Source organism: Zophobas morio, unplaced genomic scaffold (assembly GCF_036711695.1).
Source record: "Zophobas morio isolate AGI-343-1 ecotype UQ-CSIRO unplaced genomic scaffold, CSIRO_AGI_Zmor_V1 ptg000068l, whole genome shotgun sequence".
NCBI lineage: Eukaryota > Metazoa > Arthropoda > Insecta > Coleoptera > Tenebrionidae > Zophobas > Zophobas morio.
In genome coordinates, this window is record NW_026972173.1 from 421,726 (window position 1) to 447,522 (window position 25,797).

Below are 25,797 nucleotides of genomic sequence, written 5' to 3' on the forward strand. Positions count from 1 at the left end.
TATATTTTAAATTGGATGTTAGAGCTACACTAGAAGAAATAATAGCCTGACATCCACTAAAAACAATGCAAAGATGCTTCGAGATTGCTGGAATTATAAAAACCCTTTATATGTCTTTTTTCTTCATTCCTTTCGCAAGACAACTCTTGCTTTCTTGAGCAATTAATTTGTAGTTTATTACTTACTATTTTGAATAAAATACATTTTTTTTCTAGCAGAGCAGTCTCCGAAGTAAAAATACTCTTTTTAATTTTTACCTTTTACAATTTGTTGATAACAGGGGTTTTTCTCAGGTTAGCGTTGGCTATGTTAGGGGTTTTGAGGGTTTGAATGTTACAAAAATTTACGAACACACCCCCTTGGCTTGTCAGTCAACCTCTGCCGAGACAAAATTATTGAGACAGGCCTCATTATCGACAAATGTTATTATAGTTAGAGAGAAACTCTAAAAATCTATTTATATACTATAAGATTTCAAACTATTTTTACAATTCTCTTTTGAAAAAGTAATATAAACGTCATTTTTACCCAACAAAGTTAATATTTAACATAACCGTAAATTTGAACTTCTGTAAAGTATCTTTATTTATATACAATAAGTAAAGTTTTCTTATACCCCCTATATAATTTTTATATAGTTTAAGTAAGAATTAGGTAAATTATTTAATCTTGGTTATAGGATTTCAAAAATCTGGTCACTGTAACCTAAGTAAATTTTTTAGATTTGAAAGGAGCTTTAGCTTCTTGGTACTTTAGGTGTATTACATTTTATGAAATAATTGTATAGTTTAAGCTACATTAACACCTATAGTTTTACTTGAAATCCCTGGAAGGTTTAGCTTAAGTCTATTTATTTAACACAATATTTCGTTTTACTAAGTAACTTGAACTTATGTTATAAAAAGCGTTATTTATTTTAGAGTTATAAATAAGCAAACAATACTAAATATTAACAATTATTAAAAATTTGAAAGGTAATGTCAATTTTTTGCTTTTATTAAACCTGCAAAATATAGATTTTGTATAAAAGATTTTATAAAACAAAAAATACTTATTAGAGCCTCAACGGGAGTAAAATAAAGTCAAAGAGTTAAGAGTACTAAATAGCAAGGACACTTGAAATGCTAAGAAAAAAAGTAATTCAAAAAATGTAGTGTAGCCAACTAGAAAATTATTTATCCTACTACTAATGAATATTCCAACAAAAGTATGTAAAACAGTTCACTTGGTCGCAAAATCTACCTTTAAAGATTTTATATTTTGAAGTATATATAAAATATATATCTAATAACATAGAATGTATTAAATAAAAGGTGGAGATAACATTTACTTTAAGTAAAAAAGATAAACAAATGGACCCTAAAACAAAGGCATAAAAAATTCCAATTCACCAACACAGTTTAACTTTAACCAAGACCAAAAATTAACAAAGCCATCAACTATTAGGAGTAATAATAAGTAATAAAATTTATGGATTTTCCCACAAAAAATTCTTTTTAGTTTTATCAAGATCTTTCTTTAAAAGGTCAAAATCTACTAACAAATCTTAAAATTCCTCGTATAAATCTAGAGGTGCCCTGCTACAGGCATCAAACAATGAATTTAAAAATTTTCCCAAGGTGAAAGAGGCAGAATTTTTGTTTTTCTTCTCTATTCTTTTATGTCATCTAACTAGATTGCCATTAGGGCCCATATCAGGAGCTATTTCCCTAAAAATTCCAATGATCAACTTTATAACTTCTGTTTTCATAACCTTCTGTGACATTGTTTTAACGTTTCATCTTGTTTATCTACGGGTTGTTATCAATCTTTCTATTGAGATATCAACAAAATCTAAAGGGGACTTGTCCATTTCCTACAAATGGCACTGGTACCTTAGGGATATCTGAAGACAGATATCGGGCTTACAGCATTAATAGGTTTATCAGCGCACTGATAACCCCTAGAAATAACAGGGCTTTTTCAGGTTGCCCCTAGGGTAGAATTACATAATTTTTTAAAATAAAATAAAAGTTGCTGTAATTAAGTGTTTTTATAGACTAATCCAATAAATTTAATTGAACCAATAAAAATGCGGCCTGCTAAAATAAGGCGCGGACCTGCTACTACGTGTTGCGTTGCAAGCAGGTCGAGAGTATTGTCAATATCTAAAAAATAGTCTTCAGCTTGAGTTGTCCATGGTGCTCGGTTTCTTTCAAATTGTGATTTACATATATCTTTATGTTCTCTTAAGGATCTTTAAAGTAGTTACTCCCCAACTTGTAGTTTTTTATTTTAAAGCAACATCTGCTGTGAATTAAACAATATCTTAAAAAGTTATATCTAGTATTTAACAGGCCAAAAACTTATATGCTTTTATCTGCTTTACTAGGAAAAAGTAACCAAAGAAACCTTTTTTTTTAATTTGTATCTTAATTTTTTTATAAACGATCGCAGGAAAATTCTAAGGCTATTTTTCTATTTACAATAAATAAAAAATATTAAAATTTTTTTATTTTACGTTTATGTTTTTTATCGTATTTTTTAGTCAAAAAACCTTTTTGTACAAGGCCATATGGATAACTTTCGTACCATTTAAGGGACGATCTTTTGACATTGAATGATGCAGTCAGTGAGCGCCACGTAAAAATAACCAGTTTTATAATATTTTTAAAGAGTCTAGAAAACAGCTATTCTTCATTTACGCACACTTCTGTGCTGGTAAAATCTTCGTTATACAAGAAATATGTTACATGTGAGCTGGCGCCTCACAGGTTCATAAACACTTAAGTTCTTGAGAATGGAGACTGATGTGTCAATAACCTTACCTCCTTAATCGTTATTCTCTTGTCTCAGAAAGATGTCTTCTGTACTTTGCTCTTCGAAAAAAGTGCTTTTGTCCTGCAGCTGAGTCCTTATTAGTGAAAGTTTGAGTCCCTTCTTCTTCACCACTTGGGGCGTTTTAGAAATCTCGTCGAAAACATTAAGTTCTCAGCCAAGTGAAAACCGCAATTAACAATTGGAAAAAAAGGTCTTGCTCGAGTAGGAAATATAATTATATTGCCTACTACACAAGCATAAAGGGGAGGGGGGGAAAAACGCCTTTAACTTTTTCTAACGGTGCTAAAGCTTTCCTTGTGCTACTCTAGAAGCGTGACTTTTATCCCTGGCGATGTGGAAATACAGCGTTAGGGGTTTTTAATTAACTAGATTTAAAATAAATCAAGCGTTTGTTCATCAGGGTCATTTAAAACTCCAGTCCTAAAGTTAGTACATGAGCTAATGTTAGGAACCCACTAAAGTTGGAATATTTTCATGAAAAAAAAAAAGTTCGAAGTAAGAAGCTAGTTCGACTCTGGCTACAAAGTTATAAGGATAATAGTTTTTGATAGATTCAAATCGAATAAAAAACTAGTAAGGTTCAAATACTACGAGTGAAGTAGGAAAAATAAACTAAGTTTATACTTCGTTCTGACTTAGTTAGACGTTCCTCTATACTATTCTCTTTAACTCTCTTATAAAGGATTAAAATGAAATAAAATAATAAATAACCTAATTAATACAGTAAAATGATAGAATCTAATCGAAGTGAACAATTTATATGCATCACTGCTTTCTTTGACTCTAGCTGAAAAGAGAAAGGGGGCTATTTTATTCAATGTTACTTTCAAGGCAACAATTGAACACAGAAAGGTTAGACTATGGCTCGGGGTGACATCGATCAGGATCAGTTTATGTCTTGTAGAGCCGTAGGCAGTAATGGACTGGTTTAACCCAAACACAGTGACCAAAGTTAATCAAAAAGATAACTAAAGATTTATAGTTTTGTTTTGTTTAAACTGAATGGTACACCAGAGATAAGAGATAGTTAAAGTCGTAAATTAAGAAGTTATCCATTTTTGCCGGAAGTCAACCAAGGGGTGGTCGGCATATATATAGTACTAGTAGTCACTCTGTAATCTACCTTTCATCACTCATTCTATAGATCTTTCATGCGTGGCTTTCAGTGTACCTTACTTGCATGAACCACATGTAGTTTTCTATAGAACTTAGCTGTATACTACCCAGAATTCATTCATGTGTTTCAAGGGTTCTATAGATCTCCCTAAGCAAATTAGATTTTAAATTGCATCGGAAGACAATGATAGTACTCAAATTGAAGCTTTCATAACAAAGTTAAACAGTTTTCATCAATTTGTGTGATTTCTGTTATGTTTAAGCGGTAAAGTCAAATATTTACCCAGCCTCTCAGGTCAGTGAACACGAAGGCACCAAGCACAAGGCATATTAGTGACCATCATGTTTAGTTAAAGGTTTACAAGGTTGCCCTTCCGCTATTTTTGAAATCATCAAAGAACTCTACAAGGTAAAATTAGAATTAACTACCTAGTTAAAGTATGTTATATCGAGCTAGCTTCAAAGTAGTATATTGGTTAGTGTGAATATCTCGAGGGTTAGGCAGATCGACTTTAGGTAGTCTTTGGCTAAGCTAGAGACTTTTATGTCTAGCATACTATCTATGGTGGACAGTTACGGACAAAAGCTTCTGTCGTATTCCGTAATGAAGTTCGGTTAATTAACTGAACTTAAAATAGAGTGATTTGGTAACCCAAATAAAAGGGTTACGATGATGAGGTGATATATTAAATAACAGTGTATGCATCGGTTCGAATGCTTTAGGAGCAAAGCAAAATTCTAACATAGTATTATATACACTAGTATTTTTACTCATTTACATATCTTGCTAGTTGTGAGATGTGCTCGATGAGTTAGCCTGATTTGGCTAATTATAAGGCAAATTTTTAGGTTAATTTTGGCCTATTATAGCTAAGTGTCATAGTCGGTAAGGCTATTCACTGATTCGAGATGCTTTGTGACTAACTGGAAACCGTCGATTAACTATATGTCTTTATATATTAATATTATGCTAGAGTTAGAACTTGGCACTATGTTTAAATGGAGTAATAGCTGGATTCGGTACTAGACTTTCATGCTAACGGTAGCTTTAGGAGAATAATTTTAATTAATATTCACGGTTAGACCGTAGTTTGCGCCGCCTTTATTAGAATTTAAAAAGTGTTTTCTTCTCATATAGAATATAATTTTAGCATCGTACTCTCCAAGGTTTTTTAATGAAAAGTTCTAATTTGAAACAAGCTTAAAAAATCTTGACTATTCTACGTAGCTAAGAAAAATCTTGGTGGATTTGGCTAAGATCTGTCTAACTACTGTACCTTTAAGCTAAATCTGACTGGGGACTTGTAGAGTTAGTTGTAACTAATAAAAGAGTACTTACTTATCCTGAATGGTAGCAGTTTAGCAGAGTACTTAGCAGAGAAAGTAGTATAATAGTATTGTTTACTATACTAATGCAAACTAAAGTACTGCCCCCTCCTTAAACTTTTATGGGTAGAAGTACTGTTGATGTCTTTTGGAGAACCCTTTTCAATAATTTTTTTTATCTTATATGTTTTTATTAAGCTGCCCCAACTCGAGTCCTACTTTACTCATTCGAGTTCAATCCAAAAGAGTCTTATATTTTTCCAAGGTGAAAGAACTTGCTTAAAAACTTCAACTTTAATAAGTCGATACAACTAATAATCTCACCAACTAGAAAGTAATCTTGGTTTCTAACTTTGACCCTTGTCAATATCGAAACTCTGCTACCTGTTTCTGAATCTCCTTCATGTTGTAATAATCTCGTACTTATTTCCAGGCATTGACCAGTGGTCTATAGATCTGAGCAGTGATCTCTAAATTTCTTAAAGTTCAGTGAGGTGGAAAATCCTTGAGCTTTAAAAGATCATGGGAATCCTTGTTGAACACTTTTGTGTGAAACATGCTAAGTTACTCAGTTAAGGTCGTGTTTCGTGCAAGTGAGTGCAGTTATTTTTAACTAGTAAGTATCCTTTATTGTTATCATTATAATTTTTAAGTAACTTTTGTTGAGCGCTGTTACCTACTTAAAATACTAAATATTATTAAACATATTTATTTTTTTTTATTTAAAACATTGCTATTATCTACAATATTTAAGCACCTGAATCGCTCATTAAGAGATAGGAGCTTTTCTCTCGTCCCTCGTTGCACTCGCTCGTCCTGTGCGAGTATTTTATCTTAACTTTTAAATCTTTTTATCTCATTTTTAGCGCGGAACTTGCGAGGCTTCCTTTGTTATGGATGCGACCACAGCGAGACTGACGTCAGTTATCCTTTAAAGATCCCTTCATGGCCGCTGTGCAGGCTGGTGCAATTTAATGGTAGTATTAGGTGCTCTTTTGGTGCCTTTGACCGTTTAATTGAACCTAACTGATGAAGCTTCGCGATATCACCTGTACATTCTTTAACGGTGCAACGGTTGCTTTTTGCCGCCAGGGAGTTATCGTAAAGTGGTCAAAAAAAGATTGGCCCTATACATAAAAATAGCGCTCAACTTAGACGTTAGTCCCAACGAGTTTTCGATGGTTTCGATCTATGGGTTGCCATCCGGAGGGTGGAATGCTGTGGGCGAGTAAACTTAACTTAAACGGGTAGTGTATCCCTCTACTCTGCAACGGAGTCAGAACTTGGTTTCAGTAAAAACTAAGACAATCTACTTGAAATCAACTATGACTAACGGCTAATTTACAGTGAAATCCTATGCAGCGTGATATAGTAATTTCCTTATTAGAACTCTGTGTTATGAGGTCTGCATTACTTCGGAGAGTTATACAGTTGCAGTAACCAGCTAAATCAATGAATTAAACATATACTAAAGAAGCACGGGTCGAAAGATCTGCTCTTAAAACTGGTAAAAACTCTAGGTTGGGTAAAGACCTTCGGGAAGGTTAAATCTTACCTGTATCTTAGGTTTTAACATTATGGTTAGTAACGTATTGTTCACTAACGAGACTTGGTCCTAAACGGATGGAATCTAAGATGACTTTATAGCTAAACCCTAATCATAAACACACAAACAGGTCACAACTGTTTCACTTATCAGGACAACTCCGCTTTGAGTACTAGCATTGTCTTCCGGGGCAGTTTTTTGTAATATGCCGAGGAAGAGCATGGAAATCCTTGACTGAAACCCTGGTGGACTGTGCTAAGTTGCTAAGTTAAGATTTTGTTCAGTGCAATTAGGTGGTCAAAAGCAAACATGAAACCTAGTTTAGCAAGGAGTGATGATAGGTAAGATTATTTGCTTCATTCCAAGGCCGTAGGCGACTGAGTCTCCTGGTGGTTTTGGTTCTTTCCTTCTCTCATTGGACTTGGTCGCCGGTGTATAACTCCACTGTAATAGTATGTGATACTATAGCCTTAGCTACTAGTACGATATATATAAGGCGACCATAATGATTTATTTATTTTGTACGGTGTTATATTTTAACTTCTAAAACTTCCTGTACGAAGAAGCTAGCTGAAACCTAGCTAACACCTTATTTAAGTCTTTAGTTTAGTGCTATTTACCCATAAAGGCAAAAAATTTAACCTGCTATCTTTCTATGGGTATAAGCACTTTTTTGACACTTTGGACGTGTTATTAACGAATTAAGACGTTTAAAACCCGTATAAGAGATAAAAGCTAATTAACTCTTTCTCACCTGCACGTTGCAACTTTTGTGTCAGCGCAGGAGCTAGTGTCGCATCCTCCATTGACTGTGACCACGGCCAGGTACGCCTCGGCGATCCTTTAAAGATTCAATTTTAGCAGCTGTGTAGGTTGGGCGTTCAGTGGTAGCACTAGTCTTCTTTTGAGGCCTTTGACTGTTAACAATTCTCGTTGCCGGTGTACACTCTTTAATGGAGCGAGGATTGCTATTTGTCGCTAGGCCATTATCGTCAAGCGTTCGAAAAAGATCATCCCTCTATAAAAAGCGTCTACCATGGATGGCATTCTTTGAGGCTTCACGATGGTTTTCGATCTAGTGTTGCTTTTGGGTGCTATCCAGAGATAAAATGGCGTGCAACTGTAGGCTTATCTGCTGCGGGTCAGGTCATCCTCTATTGTTCGGCAGTGCATGGCGGCTCTTCCTGGAAACTCTCTGTTTGTTAATTCTCATTCTTAGCAAATTATGGCTAGTATCCGATTTAATACATCGGCTACGTTATGGCATTACAAACCAATGGACCGTGAATGGTACCTTCCTGCGGTGTGCTCTAAGCTTAGGACTGCGCGTTACTCTAGAAAGCTGTAAGTTCTTTTCTGGTCGTATCGAAAGATAGGCTTTTAAAATTGGTAAAACCTTCATGTTAGCTTGGGTTCTTTGGCAGATATTATCTTTCTTGCGTCAAGAAGCATACGTTATGGTTATGCACATGCCTTGCGCCTGGTCCCTTCGTGTTAAGAGACTAGAACCGTATAGCTCTTTTGACCAACCTTGGAGTTTATTGTCTATTAATTAGTAAAGGTTAATTAACCTTAAACTTTTTTTTAAAATAATGCCGTAGTGAGGTATACTGGCCTTGCCTTCTGAAACTATTTATTCTTACACGTAGTGAATAAAGAGCCTTTTGAGCCTTTACTGAAACATTAACAATATTGGCTCAGTTGCCAGAGTAAAACACTGTCGGCGCAAGTTACAAAGACAAAAGCAAACGTTGTGGCTGCTCTGCAATGAGCGGTGACTAATAACCTTATGCCTCGTTCCTAGGCCGCTGGTTCATTTCGGCATTTGGTTTATGTATCTAGTAATAGGTCAAGTAGCCTTGAACTAATACTGTCCTGGCTAAGTATCAGAGTGCATCAGTGTTAGTGACATGTTAAAGTCGGCCTAGATAACTGATCGAAGAAACGTGAACTAAATGGTGTTATTAACCAGTATACTTATTCCAGGGATGTTTTTGCCGCGAGCTAGGGTGGGTTTGTCACATTTTAATTAAATAAATTTATTGGTAGCAAAATAAATAGTACTTCTTTTTTCTTGTTTAATGCCTGTTAAGCTCTATTTTACGTATCATTGCAATGTTATACGAAAGTATTTTTACTCAGCTTTGTAACGAGTAAAACTTGGAAGTTTATTGTTAGGGTTGAGGAGAGATTGCAATATCTAGTAAGTCTTGCACCATCCAAGTGGTAAATAGTTTTCAAAATTGTGCAAACTTTCTAACAAAGATTTTTTTTAAATGAGAAAAGTTTTATTGATTTACTCCCATGTTCTGCTAGCGTAGACGTTAAGTTTACCTTCTAAGATGGTTGACTTTTTTTTAAATATTTAGATTATTCAAAGAAGGTATAGCCATTATTACCATGTCTGAACGCGCTTTGAAGGTAAGAAACAGCTTCAAACAAACAAAAAAAAATTGCTAGTTATAAAACTTTTGCAAGAATATTGAGGATGTTTGTATTATTTTTTTTAATTCTTTAAATCCTTTTTATTTTAAAAGCCACTTTGCGAAATTATACTTTTAAAAACGAGTTTACTGAAAATAGAGAAAGCCTCTGAGGAAGCAATGTGCCAGGGAGACTTATGTTAAACAAAGAAAATTATAACTTTTAATATAGCTATATAATAAATATTGACGCCGTTATAGGAGTGCCTATTTTTGAAGACTGGAGTAGTTAACTTTATAAATTTTTAAAAAGAGCGTCAGAATGCGCCGAATTAGTGGAAATAGATAATGTTTATCAAAATTAAAGAGTTGGGTTTTTGTTTGGTGGCAACAACATCGGTTGCTTGTAATTTTTTATATAAACAAGAATATGGATTCGCTCCTTGAGAGTGAATTTGTTGATTTATCCCACCTTTTTGTTGAATTTAAAAAAATTGTGGCTGAAGTTAATAAACCTTTTCCAAATCTAAAAGCTGAAAGCATGGTTATTGATGTTGGACAGCAAAGAATTAAGGGGGAAATATATAAGTTGTTTCAGCTTTTTAGTAAACCTGCTTAAAAAGAAATTAAATGGCTTTTTTCCTTTTCAAAGCTACGATAATAAGAATGTGTAAGCTCTACAGATGAGTTGGAGCTTATTAGTAACCTACAAGCTTCTAAGTGTGCCATAAATTGGAATCATAAAAACAAGAATAAAGGTAAATTTTTAATTTTACTTAGCGATACTGAAAATTTAAAAATAAAAAATAATAAATTATTTAGCAAAACTAATAAAATAATTGTTATATTTCAAAAACTAATAAAATTTAAATTAATATTACTTTAAAAATTAATTATTTTTTAGAGTTACAAATATGCAAACAATACTAAATTTTTAAGAATTACTAAAAATTTGAAAGGTAACGTCAGTTATTTTTGCTTTTATTATACCTGCAAAATATAGATTTTGTAAGACCAACAATTAAAATATAAAAGATTCTCTAAGACAGATAAATATAAGAGCCTCGACAAAGTAAAATAAAGTCAAAGAGTTAAGGGTACTAAATAAAAAGGACACTTGAAGTGCTAAGAAAAAAAGTAATTTATAAAAAGTAATGTAACCAATTAGTAAATTATTTATACTACTACTAATAGATATACCAACAAAAGTTTGTAAAAAAGGCTCAAATGGTCTCAAAACCTATTTTAAAAGATTTTATATTTTGAAGTATATATAAAATATTATATCTGATAACAGAGATTGTAATAAACAAAAGGTAGGGATAACATTTATTTTTTTTTTTTAAAGTAAAAAAAGATACATAAATGAACCCTGAAACAAGGGCATACAAAATTCCAAATCACCATCACAGTTTAACTTCAACCCAGACCAAAAATAAACAAATCCATCAACCATTAGGAAAAATAAAAAGTAATAAAATTTATGGTTCTCCCACAAAAATATACTTTTTAGTTTTATTAACAACTCTCTTTAAAAGGTCAAACTCTGCTAAAAAATCTAAAATTTCTCGTTTAAATCTACAGGTGGCCTGCGAAGGGCATCAAACAATAAATTTAAAGATTTTCCTAAAGTAAACGAGCCCGAACTTTTGTATTTATTCTCTATTCTTTGATGTAGTCTAGCTAGATTGCCAATAGGGCCCATATCAGGAACTATTCTCAAAAAAACTTACAATAACTAACTTTATAACTTCTGCCTTCATAACCTTCTGTGCCGTGTACTAACGTTTCATCTTGCTTATCCTCGGTAATGCTATCAACCCTTTCTATTGAGATGTCAACAAAATTTAAAGAGGGGCCCTGCAAGAGACACTGGTACATTCGGGTTTCAGCGTTAATAGGTTTATCAGCACACCGATAATCCCTAAAAATATCTGAAGATCCCTCATTTGATGGAACCTTGCAGACCTTTGGCCTTGATCCAGTCGTGACACATAGGGCGTAGGATTGCCACACGTCAGTGGCACGTTTCCTCGAGGCATCATGGGGTAAATTCATCCCTTCCAAGCTACTCCTAGATTGAGGTAATTCATTACGCATATTAGTTCAGAAAAATAGTGTTTCGGCAAACTCTTGTTGCTTACCTCTGCTTAAGAAAGTCTGCTTCCATTTCTGTGGAGCTGTAATTCATGCTTAACAAGCCCAAAGTATGCGTGAGTGGCATTACCATCAAGAGCCAAACCATATTTATCCATATACGTTTTCTGGCATCAATAAGAAATTCTTTGAGGTCAAAACGTTTATGCGAACCAATAATTTAGCTTTCGACACTATTAGCTTCTATCCTCTTGCTAGCATCTTTTAAATTGATATATTGAAGGGGCAAAGAAAAAAGTTGTAGCTAAAATCCTTGGCAATTGCATAAAATAAATATATTTAATTTTCCTTTATGCATAAGGAGACCGTGCATCAAATGCACTATTTCTTCGAAATCCCATTTAACTTTGGCAGTTCTTTCAGACCTTACCTCAAGCATCTTGACTAATTTATACAATTTTTCACTTTTGCCAATATAGTGGCTCCTTTTGAGTATACGTCTGAAATAAACTTATTACCTTTATAATTTTTATTTCCAGGAGAAGATTCAAAAAGGTCAGTATATGACCTCTTTTAAAAATGAGCTCCAAACCTTTTTAAAGTTCTTCGTTAGTGAGTGTAAATCATCCACTAATGATTTCAGTCATACATCTAAAAGGAAGCTTTAAATATGATTTATCAACCAAGGAAAAGAAAGTTGAACATATAACTCTTGGAAGAAACAGCATTAGTGGCACTCGCTTTGTTGAAAACGAGTTAACTTTAAAATGGAAATGTTAACTCTTAAGTGTTCTGAGTATGTTCGAATGTACTCATCTACAAAAATGTTCCAAAGTCCCGCTTTTTACCACAAATTCTATGGATAAAAACCCTTTTCAAACTGATCTTTTATGGGGGGCTAATTCTTATATTATAATGCACTAAGTTAATTAAGGTTTGCAGTGTTTCAACTTTTCTAACTGGTAGCTCCTTAATTGTATTCCGAGGAAGAATCGGCAATTACAGGTAACTTCGAATTGAACACAGCACACTCCGAAACTAACCTGGGAGGAAATGGAAATTAAATAAATTCTCTTAATACTATATCATAAACAACCGTATAAAACAAAAAATTAATCACAAGAGAAAAAACCAATAAAAATGTTTCGAAGCATTCATTATAACCTTTTCGCGAAGAACTGCGTTCTACAACAGAAAAAGCTAGCCTTCTCAACCTTCAACTCGTAATGCTCCATACAATCGATGCCACGTCGAAAGGGTAAGTTAAACTCTAACGGCATCTGTTTGAAGAATACAGAATTCTAACTCCTTAAGAACACTGAATTTTTCCTCTTTCACGCAGCATTAGCCGTTTTTCCGAAACAAAGATATAACCGTAATAGATAATAGTTAGTAAACTTCGAGAGATATGCGGATAATAAACACACTTGTAAGGTCTGGAGCAATACGCAAGAGTACTGTAAGTGTGCTAATCTTATCAGCACCAAAATTTTTGTAACGCAAGGTATTGCTCTAAATAAAAGAAGTAATAGTAGTGCAGTTAGGTGCAAGATTACAGAAAATAAACTGTAGGTATTTTCCAAGTCGGAACTTCGAAGGAAAGCGTCGTCAATAAAAATTGTTTCAATAGCTTTTCCAAGAATTTCAATGACTATGCCTGCTTTTGAAAATTTGAAGAGGTTAAAGTTCAGGTATTCGTTAATTTTGATTATAACTTTTAACTTTTCATTATTATATAAGAGTTCTTTATTATTAACGCTCTGAAGGTAAAAAAAAAACCCCTCGATATTTTAGCACTCAAAAAACATTTGAATGATGAATAACACTTCTTATATAATTTTCCATTAATACAATGACTTTGGTAGTTGATTTTTATATTGGTTGGGGACGATTTTCAAAAAAAACAGAAGAATTTGAAAGAGTTATAAAATTGCCTAAAATATGAAACAGTTGTAAATAAAGAACATTATCAAGTCTGCCTCTCTTATTAACTTAAAAAAAATAGCAATACAACCAAAGTAAGTATAAGTTGATGATAAAAGACACGCTGGTGAGTCGCCAACCTTAAAAAAGTGATTTGCAATGCGCACTAGATCTGATCTATTTAATAGAATCTATCTTATTATTCAAAGTCAAATCAATGAATATTAACTTATGAAACTCTTCAATATTAAAAATACTCATTAGGCCATTAATATTTAATAAATAGTTATAGTCATTCCCAATAAAGTCAAATTTTAAACAGGAAAACACGAACCAAGAGTGGTTTCTAAATAAATTGGAGGTTTCTCTTTCAAAGAAGGCATGGAGAGAAACAAATAAAATTTAAGTGCCTAAAGAAGGAGAACAAATGCCAAAGTGTAGTAATACAGAAAGTCTAGACCACCTTAATTTTTACAAACTGTTGTCTACCAATGGGAAATAAATTAATAAACTAGGGCCAATAACCAGTTCACTTCCAAATAATGGTTATATACGTGAAAAGGCCAGTTTGGACATAGTATAAGTTTAAAATTGCAAGTTCCTTCTAAAAAGGAAGCAAGTGTTTAAATAAGACGAAAACCAAAGGAATTTATAGAAGAGTAAAACGGTTTCCTTAGTATTCCCCGTTAAAACTTACCTTTTTAACTTTTTTTAATATAGTGCAGGCAAAATCATAGAAACGTTTTAAAATTTAAAATTGTCGACAAGTAAAATAAACAAAACAGATTTATGTGATTTTTAATTAGAAACACACGTCTAAAAATTATAGGTAAAATAACAAGTATTTTAATAAAAAAGGATATATTATAGATTGAATAATTAATAGAATAACTAACTAAATAATAAAGAAATATATTTAAAAACAAGCAACTAAAACAGCAAAATGAACAAAAAAAACAAAAAGAGAAAGCTGGATACCAAAAAGACGAAGTGTTACACATTATAGCACTGGCTTACTACCGATATGATTTATGATCGATTGGTGCTTAATTTACTTTAATTGAGGGAGCAAAAACCACAAGTTCCTTAACGATTCAATGCATCATTAACGAGAACAGGTGCGCGTTATATAGCTAAATAGTTTATAATAAATAGACGTAAAAGCAAAGTACTAAAAATATTAAATATAAAGGAATGGGTTAGTTTCAATTTCAGAATATCATAATATATATATATATATATATATATATAATTAAGTTAATATAATAACCTATAATCTTAGCTTTCCCCTTCCCCCTTTAAGTAGGTCTAAGGGCTGTTTAGACCACGAGTACTAGGCAACCAACGAAAAAGAAATAATTCAGAGTCTGTCTAATAAGATAAACTTAAATAAGCTCGAGGTTACACTCTAGATGTAGTTAGCTGTTGTGTACAAATCATGGGGGCATCCGCCATCATATTAGAACGCGATTTTGTAGTAGTTGTAGTCGAGGAATATGTCTGTTTAAAAATAGGCACAAACAATAGAGTCCTAGACCATCAGCGGGTGTATAACTACAGAAACTCTTTGCTAAATGCAATTTGCTTTTCCTGCATAATAAGGGATTTAACACGACTATAACTTTTCTTGTTTTCAACGACTTAAGAAGGATGTGGAGTCCACTTAGTCGTTTTGTCACGCACAATTTTGAGATAACCTTCTTACTTCGAGGAATGACAGTTTACTAGGGATTTAGGAAAGTATCCTTCCATTTGTTATAATTACAAAGCGACTTTTCGGCTAGTTAATTATCAACCTACCTGTTGAAAAGCCATGTCTTAATTACTGTCAACTTAACTGTATGTTTTTAAACAGAAGACAGGCGGAATTTGAACTATAATATAAGGCTCTCTCGTCAACATTGAGCCTAATTCCTATTTTTCCGACGCAATTGTGGCATGGCGCACATGTAGATAGAAAAAAGTAAATGGGGTACTAAGTAGCCTTGTGAAGCAGCCACCTTTAATTGTACTAAAAGCGGACTTCTACGAACTTTAGCAGGAAAGGTTCTATTCATTAGGTATGAGGTGTACTACCACCGTCAAGTAAAAAGGGAAGCTGGATCCTTGTGCCCTATTTTATCGAAAAACCTTTCAATATCTAAAAGACCACACGTGTTACTTTTTTTTATTAAGAAAGTTTTTGTAGCTTCTCTCGTAAGCCTAATTATCTAGTGAATTGTGGGGTACTTAATTCGAAAACCAAATTGGAAATTAGGCAGGACACCGAGCTTTTTGGGCGATAATCTTTAATAAAAACAGTTAGAGGGACTAGTTTTAGGAAAAAAATTACTAAAGCGAATTTCCACAGTTTGGGGAAGTAGACTGTGGTGAGTGTTTGATTAGTTAATCTTAAAATCATAGAGATAGCTCGTGGAATTAAGTTTTTAGGCATTATCGGTATCCGAGGTTTTTCTAGTATCAAGGAATTGGATAATAGTTCTAAGTTTTCGCACTGGTGCTAAGTTTAACCTTGTTACATGTGTTAGGTCCTAAAAGGTAAGAAGTAGGCTATGGTAGACACATGCTTAAAGTGGTGCGGATTCTAATATTTATGAGTGGACTGCCAGTGCGTCAGCTAATGCCTCTACTATTTCGGAGGGCGTCGTAGCTGAGGCCTCCAGCACCATGAATGAGCGGTTTTATGCCCCTAGCCCCCGTAGATCTAATAGTTCTTGTTAATCTCTTTAAAGAACTATTATCTGACCCAAAAGACTATATTTTTTGCCAGCTCTTGAGAAAACAAGCTTTCAATTTCTCCTCAACCTCAAAAATTGATCTTGTTGTAAAGTTTTCTATCGCTTGGAAATAAGAGTTCAGACCTCTTGCTTTCACCTTCTCTTAATTTGAGATCTAATATGGCCTAGTAGGTTATATTGATGATTTTTTGTAGGCCTACTATAGTTTACCTTGATATCTCCTTCCATTGGCACAACAGCTGTGTCTAAATCAAGTGCTTCGCCAATGAAGCGCTGCATAATGACTATACTTCTGTCTAAATATTCCAGAACTGTGGGTAAAACTGGTTACCTTTTTAACCCAGTTTGTCGAGATCGACTAATCTCTTATCTCTTTGAGGATGGGATTAGGATCAGAAGGGAGTACAACTAGTATATTGACAATGACAGGTACTTAAATAATTTATGTTACTGTGGCGATTTTGGACTAATAACTATTAAATTTTTTTGCCGGTTATTTCGGCAAACCTTATTTCATTGTCGCTCCTCCGCCTTCTATTCCACAAAGGGTTTTTAAAATTTAACTTTCCAGGCATTAAATCCCCCGCAATTTTAGGTATAACCTTGTCCAGGAATTTGTAAGTAGCAGTCATACTGACTATTTCAACGTAACTGAGCTCTCCATTTACCCAGATAACTTCTAAAGTTACCTCTATACAATAGAGCGCTTGGTGGGTATTGTTTCTTTCAGTTAAGAAAGTCATGCCTGGTCCTCTAGTATCTTTCCAGTCGCATTTGTGAACAGAATAGTTAGGTACCTTAAATCAGTTACCTTCCTTCAGATGTGTACCAGATGAAAAATTTTGTCCAGGTCCATTACGGCAATAAGTTTCTGAATTAGCCTCCATTTAGATAGTCTAAAAATTATTCCATTTCTAGATTAACTCCTAATGGCCTTTGCCAGTGATAGCTGATCGCATTGGTAAGTGTTGCTACAAAGTTATTCCTCATGTCGTTTAATGGACTGTATTAGTTGATTCAGGTTATAGTTCTGTTTAATACGCTGTGCATAGCTCTATATTTTCTTTAACGATAACTTTAAGGATTTTTGGAAGCTTTAGTTGAAAAATTGTTATGAATTTTCCTCAAAGGTACATATTTCTGGTAGTTCTGCATCCTCTACAATTTGAAACATGCATTTCTGGGCAATTAAGGCAGGTACGTTTTTAATTTTTGCTTTTAGTGCAGGACGTCAACCCTTGAGGGGCATTGCATTTAACGCATTTGTAGCTTGACTTACAGTATGATTCTGTATGTCCAAATACTTGGCATCTATAGCACTGGCCAGTCCTCCCGCTTCTTTTTAGGGGTTCAACCGATACGGCGATATAATCAATACTTATAAATTTTAGCTCTTGCTTCGCATTTAATACTCCTTGACGAGTAGAGGTAGGGATTGTCTTTCCGTTTCAAGGAGCGCATCTTAATTACTTCAGAAGGGTTGAACCGTTAAACATAAGAACCGCCTTTACAGTTTCTGTATCCATTTCTGCGAAAATAGCTGGACTAACCAGTTTAAACTCATTTTTGATAGGCAGCTGGTACCGCAGGGGTTCCAATGTCCAAATTTTTCTCGTCTAACGGTCACCTTAGCTTATGTAACCCCCCTCTAACTTACTTTTTTTCCTTTAATACACCCATTTACTAAAATTTGTTTCTCTAGGTCTACAATTCACGAAACTTATTTTAAATCCCTCGTTTAAGCTAAACTCTAAGGGCTTTGTTTACCGATTAATATTGTAATAATCTTGTTGAGCATTGAGCGCACCACTGTCCAACTTGGTGCCCAAAGTGTATTTTATCATTACTCAGTTTGGAACATATTTGCTGTATACATGTAATCAATGATTTGTCTAGCTTGGCGACGCTATTAAACGCAAGATGCCGGACACTGGAAATAACACCATGTTCAGAATATCAGAAATTTCTCTCTGCTGCACGCTAACTATAGCTTATATAAATAATTTTACTTGATCTTCGCAAAATTATGTGCTTTTTTTACTTATATGTTGACAATCAAGAAGCAAAGGTTTATAAATATAAAAAAATAACTTTTACGATAATACTAAAATGGATAGAAACGCCTAAAGAGAGCTAAAAGAACGGCCACGGCTAGTGAACAATTTTCTAATAAAAAGTGTTTAAAATGCAATATGAAAATATTACTCGTTTAATAATCCCTTAAAGAAGTATACTTGATCTCAAAAAAAAAATTGTGTTTAAGTTAACAAAACCTTTTGCCTACTATAGCACTTTGTTTAAATAATGTTGTAGTTGATAAAAAATTGTTTTTCATGAAAAGAATGTTTTTCAAAAAGCTCTATCCCTTTTTAAGTAGAATATTCTAAAACTGTGGTGTTAAATGACAGTTAGTTGTCGTAAGTTTGAAGAGCAGTCTGAAACTATAAATGCTTGTTTCAACACACTTGCCAACCCCTTTTTTATTGATATATAAATTTTAAAGTCTATTTGCCAAGTGGTAGTAAAAAAGCAGGAGGAAGCGAGTAAATAATAAGTAACCATTACGGTAAACAGTATTATGAAGTGCCGTGTTAAAGTTGGAAAAATTATTTAAATACATAACACTACGTTTCACACTTTTTTCATCGGCATAGTTTAATCCTAATAGCAGTGTAACTGAATAAATTATTTTGTAAACCCCTTCATGTGCTTAATATATTCCAGAACATTTCAATATCAAAGACTCTCTATAGGTATGCATCTCTATTTATAACAAACTTTCATGTAGAAAAATTATAAAAAATATTTTAAAATATACTAAATGGTCTCATGAAGCTTATTACAATTAGAACTCCTATTAGTTTAATAATTTAGGCGACCCTGGAGCGGTACACTTATCCGTAAAGACTTCAACTTTAATTTTTTATTTTAATTTCAAAAAAAATATTGGAGTAGACTATTTTTATTTAATGAATACAAATATTAAAAAATTCACAAATGTATAAGGAAGTAATACAAAGTTATCTTCTACAATTTCAAAGTTTTATTTTCTAATATCAACTTTAAAAAGTAATATATACAACTAAAAAGAATATTTTTTTTTCTAGAAGTAAATACTAACCAGTTAATGTAAAAAAAGAAAAACTTACAATGCTAACAAGCTAGAGAGACTCGAAAAAGTTTGGATGCTAATATACTTAATTTCATTTTCTTGTAAAAGTCAATATAATTAATTTAAAAGTTTAAAATAAAATTTTATAATAGTAAGCATGAAGGCACATGCTTTACTTTCATGAGTATAAGAAATCGGGGTAATATAATATATGGACTTTTTACTCCAAAAAATACTAAATTTTCGCACTGATGAGAGATAATTTTGATCAAAGTTTATTTAGTTTCTATTATAAGAATGTAAAACAATAAATAATATTAATTCCAGTTTCGCTATACTCTTCGTAGTGTTTTAATAATTATAAGCCGTAAAAGCTGATAGGATAGTTCAGCATTTACAAAAACTCTACAAGCTTATTTAGAGTATATTATTAATTTAAAATATAACTTAATAACTTGACATCATTTTCAGTATCATTTGTCTTAAGTTTAAAAAAAAACTGAAGGGACTAAAGCCAATAAGAAATTATGTCTTAAATAATAGATCGATGTAAATTGTTATAGAAAACATACTTATTTGTTATTTCTTTGATAGACCTCATTAATTTAAATTTTTATCTACCTGAATTTAGCTAAAATAATTGCATAAAAACAGTATTACCATACTAACCTTGCATAGTAAATATTTTAAATCCATCTATATATTTATTATAAATGTTTATAAAAGTCAAGAAGTGAAGCCCTTCCAATGTGGAAAGCGTAATTCTATCCAAGTCGTTGAATGAGAGACCGCTTTATTTTGAAATAACGCATCCTTTCATGATGATAGTAGTAGATTAAATCTTACAATTTTTTAAATTAATAGGGCTGCTACTTGTTTATAGTCAGACAGATTTTTAGATTGCAATTGGATATATTCCTTTTATAATAAATGTTTAATAAATTATATTATTAATAATAATTAAGTACAGAAGCATGTATATATATCCTAGTTGGAAACGTTTTGGCCTAATACAAAACTATTATTCTTAAGCATGTTAGCTAACTTGAAAAAAAAAGTGAATATTTACCTAGTAACTTCATTTGGAATTTTGATGGTACTAATTGCTCGCCTAAAGACTTGCAAAAGTTTAACTTTATGCTCAACTATTTCAAGATAATTCGGTACTTAATGCATGGCACACATTTACAAATACGGTATAACTGCTAAGTGCTTTCTTAGGGGGAGAAACATCTTTGAGGGCTTTGGGCCTTCCCAGAACGTACAGCGAAAGCAGAACAGGTAAAAGGATGGTTTTTGGCTCCCTCTGCGATACAAAAGTACTAAGCACAGTCCTTCTCGCCTTACTTTCATATAGGTCATGGAATCGTGCTCCTTTTCTGCCTTATTTTAAGTGGAAATATTTTTTGGTGATAAAGCATTTTAACATGACCGGAAAGAAGTCTTCTTTAAATTAAATAGTAAAGTTTATTCTATACTAAAAATTTATAAAATTTTCTTAGTAAATATAATTTCAAAGGGAAAAAGCCTTAAGTAATTATATATTTTTTTCTTTATAAAAGAAAAACAATGCTGATAATTATCACGTTCGACGGCGCTATTTTATTTTTGGGGAGTACACCTTAAATTTCATATTTTGAACCTCAGAAAAAATTCACTGGCTTTTTAACCACGCACTTGTGCTATAGAATAGAGATATATAGTAAAACTGTAGCCTTTTACTAATTCATAAAATTTTTATAAACAACTATACACCTTGAGTAAGAAATGCATTATTTATAATAACCTTTACAAATGAAGTTTGCTTACTGTTGTAAGTTTTTATTTATATAAATGTCTTTTTAACTTAAAGACACCCTGAAGGTGGGGAGTTTAACTCAGGTAAATTTTATACAGATAAACCACTAATTTGACCAGGGCCCCAATGCATCATATTTGGAGAAAAGTATCAGTCTTTTCGTTGTATCTGTTCCAAAAACACATTTGTTTGGGCTCATCGTAATAAAAGCCATACAACGCAGTGCAAAAGAATGGCTAGTTATTCAGGAGAATAACAATATTTTTAAAGGCGAACAGCACTAACATAAAATTACTGCTAATTTAACAAATTTTAACTTCATTCTACAGAGAATGAGTTAACTTATAAAAGTTAAACTGTGAAATTGTTTTGACTATTTTTTACCTGAATTCTATGAGATTACTTTTTTTCTGTTAAACTCATTTGTAAACATGAAACGCATTGAGTTTAATAAAACACATTACGCCACTGCACCGTTATAATCAATGAAATTTCTATAAGGATTTGTTATGGATTGGTAAAAAGGTGTTAAATATCGCAAACCACAGAAAGAATATTCAACACTCTAGCATCGTTGTAAATTATTCAGCAATATTTTATTCCACTAAAATTTTAAATAAAAATTACAAATGGTTTACTAATATTTATATAAAAAATATTTATTCTCAATATAAAAGTTTTATAATTAGAAATATATATTGTTTAGGAGAAAAGTGCATATAGTAATAATTTAATTTGGCGAAACTTTAACTTTTTTCATGATACACCCTTTTAATAGAGATTAATAAAAAGTTTTAAATAAAAAAACTTTTAGTATTATCTTGTAAAAAAATTTAATAAAGTATATTAAGCTTAAAAATTAAACAGAAAATTTGCATCTAAATTTTTCATACTATTTATTAATATTATAATAACTATTGATTAAAATATTTATTAAATTAGAATTATTTTATAGTAATAACTTATATATTCAATAATTAGAATGAGTAAAAATAATGAGTAGAAATAAATTTGAGATGAATTTAGTTTAGTTCTTATATAACATAATTTATTAATTAATAAAATTTTATGAATTCAATAATCAATAAGATTTTATATAACAAATCAAAAAGTACACAAGATGAATTTAGTTTTTTTCTTGTGTACTATTTATCAATATTATTTTGAAATATAACTTTCAATAAAAAACAAAAAAAAGATTTTTAGTATTATAATATAGTTAAAATTTATTAATTATAAAGATCGGTAAACACAAAACTTATGAATTTAATTTATTTCTTTTATAAATATTTGTTAATGTATAGCTATTAAAAAAAATACTTTAAAAAAAAGACCTTTTTGTTATTTAAATTTAAATTCATATAAAATAAATTGTTATAAAGAATTTATAAAAGAAAAATTTGTACTCAAGTTAAATCATTATTTTCTTTTATACTAATATATAAAATATTATAATAATTATTAATGAAAGTACTTGAAAATAAAAAGTTTTTTAGTATTATTTATATAATAATAAATAGGAATAAGATTTGTAAAGTAAAAGGTAAATACTAACTCAAGTTTGAGTTAAAAATTTTTTACACTATATTTATTAATATAACAGTGTAATATTAATTAGAATACTTCAACTAAAGTCTCAGTATTATTTTATAAAATATAAATAATTTATAAAAATTAGTGAAGGCGTGTAAAGAAATTTCACACTTTTACACTATTTATTAATAGCGATTAATTAAAAAACTTTAACTACTGAATTTATAGAAGTGCTGATTTCTTACCTTTTATAATTGAACTTACAGTATTTTAAATTAAATAAAATTGAACAACGAAGAGTTGCTTAAAAATAGCTTACACACTAAATTATAAGATTATTATTTTTTTATAAATCATTGTGTGCTAATAAATGAATTTATAACTTACTAACTTGTCAAACTTTTATAATTGTCACTTACTTTTGTATAGTTTAATAGCTTTGAACAACAAGAAAGTTTTTTTTTGAAACTTTTGATGCGTTTTTCCTCACTGCCTATACATAACTCTATAAAATCATGTGTGCTTAAAGTTAGATTTGCAAAGTAATAGTTTGCTTATATACTTAACTGTCGCTTACATTATTCTAAATTAAAATGGTTTACAAAAAGTTTCTTTAAAAACTTTTAAAGCGCGTTTCATTTGAAACTTCTTAATAATAGCTTACTACTACATAGTTTATTATAAATTCATAATCTTTGCTAGTAATTTAATTTTATAAACAGTAATAGTTAATATACTTGATTGTCACTCACATATCTAATTTAAATAATAATGAACAACGAAAAGAGTTTCTTTTTAAAACTTTTGAGGTTGTTTTGTCTCTCCTCTTGATAATAATTTATTTAATAAATGATTTGTTTTGTATGCTAATAAGCTGGTTTGTAAAAATTAATAACATAATCTTCATTGACAGTATTATAGTTTGTTTTCTACCAAAAAGTTTGATAGCTCAAGTTTTTTAAATATATTCATTTAGCAAAGAGAGTCAATAATTTTTGTGTTCCAGTTAAATTTTTTAAATTCAATAAATTTTTTTTCATACTTGTGCTGGTTTTGGCTATAGAAACTTTTTTATATTAATTTAGCCAATTCTAGCTTGTTCCCTTTGTTTTTTTCTTTATATGATAGGCAATCCTTTGTATATTCGTTAGAGTTGAGTTAATTACCTTTTTTTAGTTTACACGCTATCGATAAGATAACATAATAAGGAATTCATGTGTACTAATAAATTTGGTTTTCTGTAAAGTAGGACATTATTTAATCTACTTTATTCTATCTTTTTAAAAAGTTTTAATAAAGCGAGTTCTAGTTATTTTTTTTCTAATAATATAAATTTCATTTTATTTCTTTTAGCACTGTTATTTTCGTTCTACAGAATGACTTCAATAAAAAAATCAAGATTCGGAAAGTACAGTATTTGAATACCTGCAACATAAGGTAGAATTCCTATTTGTTCTAAAAAAATTTTCTAATGTTTGCAAACGATGCAGGTAAATCCAATAGGCTATTTCACTTTTTTTTTTTCCTAAGCTGATAATAGCTTACGGAAAAATTCCTAAGCTGAAAAGCACGCTTTTTATTAACAGATAATAGGAAAAATAGTTGTTTTGGAGATTATCTTATTATATACTGGAAAAGTAAAAGTTATTTTTTTAAGGTTTCATTTCCATAATCAAGTCGGAAATAGTTGATTATAATAATAATCATTATTTAATATTTGTTCCCAATTACACCGTCTCTGAATCTCTTCTCGAGAATAACAGGGGGTATCCATTAGCGAAGAGTGCTCACTCGAGATGGAACGCTATTACGTGCCCCCTTTGGCAAATATTATAGTCAAAAGTTCGTATATCCACATATTTTTTATTAAACCTAAGCCTTAACTCCGATATATTTAAACGTTTAATGAAATGCAATGCTCTACAAAAAAGGCCTTTGTACTAAATAGATGAAAACGTAAACGCAGGTAATATAGACTTATTCTAAGAGTTTCGGAGAAAGGTGCAGAAAAATATTAAAATCAAATTTATTAAGTATTATCATTACATCGCCTGTTATGGTTTATACAGAAAATACCAGTACCATCAAGTAAAAAGGAGCGTAATACTTACTAAATGAGTTTATTTACTATCCCTGTCACACTATAGGGGAACCAGGGAAAAATTTCAGTATTGATACTCGTGGTGTGAGTAGATCCTGGTCTACTTGATGTATGGCACTTATCTTTATTATAAGCAAGAAAGATTTCTAGGTTTCCTTCAAAAGTGCAGTTTTCATTAACATAGCTTAATTCATTATAGAGTGCCCGCGAGCAGCAAAAAAAATTTTGGTCAAGTTTTAATTTACTAGTAAATTTTAAAAGTAATTAATAAAAGGTTTGTAAGAGTGCAATACAGAGGAATAGAAAATTACATGCCATGAGGGTACCAGGAAGCCACAAAAGCTTTAGCCCCTATCTCAGTTAGAGGATTTCCTGTAAGATCCCTAATGGTTAGGTAAAAGAAAAATATTAATTAACATACATCACAGCAGGAACACCTGTAACAAAACCTTAACCGAGTAGGACTTATTATATAAGCAGTTATACAAAAATTATTTCTAAAATGCATTTATACTGGTCTTTAATAACCTGACTAGGCTGATAAACTGTGCGAAGCCTCGGCTTACGTATTTTATTTAGATATTACAAACAGAAAGATTTAGAGGAAACAAAAATTAAACGTTTAGAAACGATTTGAAAAGTATAACAAGATGTGAAAAGATGCCTTCAAAACTATACGACATGAAATGTATATGGAAGAAAGAAGCTAATAAATATTAAAAAACGTACAGTAAAGTTAACTTCTTTAGCCACACGAAACAATGAGAAGGAATACTAGTAATAGAGTTTCCTCCAAGATCCCTAAAAGTAAATAAAAAAATAAAAAGTTCAAAATTAAGATAAAATGAAATATATATTACTACACCTAAATTAAAAATAATGTATAAAAAAGTACAAAATAGAGTTTATGTGGTAGTACTAAAGAAAAACAATGTAATGCATAACATAGGTAAAGATTGAAGTGAAAATGGGTAGCTAGTGCAACGAATATGCTATAATCGGTTTATTCCTATCTTATAATAAAGGGGCTTCCAAATTAATATGCCTTATAATACCGTCCCCAAGAGGAGTAACGAATAGAATAAAGAACTTACAGTTCAGTCAAGGAAACGAGATGTAAAAACGAATAATCCTCAATAGATTTTATATTGTTATTGGTTATGTTTCTACAAAAAGTATCTTATTATCATAGGAATTAAATTAAAATAAATACTGAAAACGATAATTTAGACTTTAATACTATTATAATAAATTAACTATATAA

General features: G+C 31.3%; 1 protein-coding gene and 2 long non-coding RNA genes across 11 annotated transcripts; 1 reads left to right on the forward strand and 2 right to left on the reverse strand.

The window, feature by feature from the left end:
• Window positions 1-8,937: 8,937 nt before the first annotated feature.
• Window positions 8,938-9,465, forward strand: LOC135143628 (uncharacterized). Its single transcript, XR_010282860.1, has 3 exons — window positions 8,938-9,034; window positions 9,178-9,229; window positions 9,346-9,465. It is a non-coding gene; the product is annotated as an uncharacterized LOC135143628 (long non-coding RNA).
• A 1,195-nt stretch (window positions 9,466-10,660) lies between these two features.
• On the reverse strand, window positions 10,661-14,550 carry LOC135143653 (uncharacterized). Of its 9 annotated transcripts, XM_064075557.1 has the most exons (8): window positions 14,522-14,550; window positions 14,230-14,384; window positions 12,896-12,988; window positions 12,493-12,840; window positions 12,032-12,371; window positions 11,921-11,979; window positions 11,376-11,828; window positions 10,661-11,305 (listed from the first exon to the last, which is right to left on the reverse strand). In XM_064075557.1, exons 7-8 carry the CDS (start codon window positions 11,474-11,476, stop codon window positions 10,951-10,953), a joined length of 456 nt encoding a protein of 151 aa, XP_063931627.1. In that variant the 5' UTR covers window positions 11,477-11,828; window positions 11,921-11,979; window positions 12,032-12,371; window positions 12,493-12,840; window positions 12,896-12,988; window positions 14,230-14,384; window positions 14,522-14,550; the 3' UTR covers window positions 10,661-10,950. The 9 variants fall into 9 exon arrangements, with proteins under 9 accessions (XP_063931627.1, XP_063931623.1, XP_063931621.1 ...); XM_064075553.1 differs by having other exon boundaries at window positions 11,376-12,144; window positions 12,199-12,371; XM_064075551.1 differs by having other exon boundaries at window positions 11,376-11,979; window positions 12,039-12,371.
• LOC135143656 (uncharacterized) lies at window positions 13,199-13,661 on the reverse strand. Its single transcript, XR_010282864.1, has 3 exons — window positions 13,586-13,661; window positions 13,343-13,428; window positions 13,199-13,262 (listed from the first exon to the last, which is right to left on the reverse strand). It is a non-coding gene; the product is annotated as an uncharacterized LOC135143656 (long non-coding RNA).
• Window positions 14,551-25,797: the final 11,247 nt, after the last annotated feature.

Excerpts from the sequence above, each read along its gene's own strand:
- LOC135143653 (XM_064075550.1), bottom strand. The coding sequence starts at position 11,476 with ATGGTTTGGCTCTTGATGGTAATGCCACTCACGCATACTTTGGGCTTG. Across the intron at positions 11,306-11,375 it reads GCAGACTTTCTTAAGCAGAG|GAGTAGCTTGGAAGGGATGA; the intron begins GTAAGCAACAAG and ends ACCTCAATCTAG.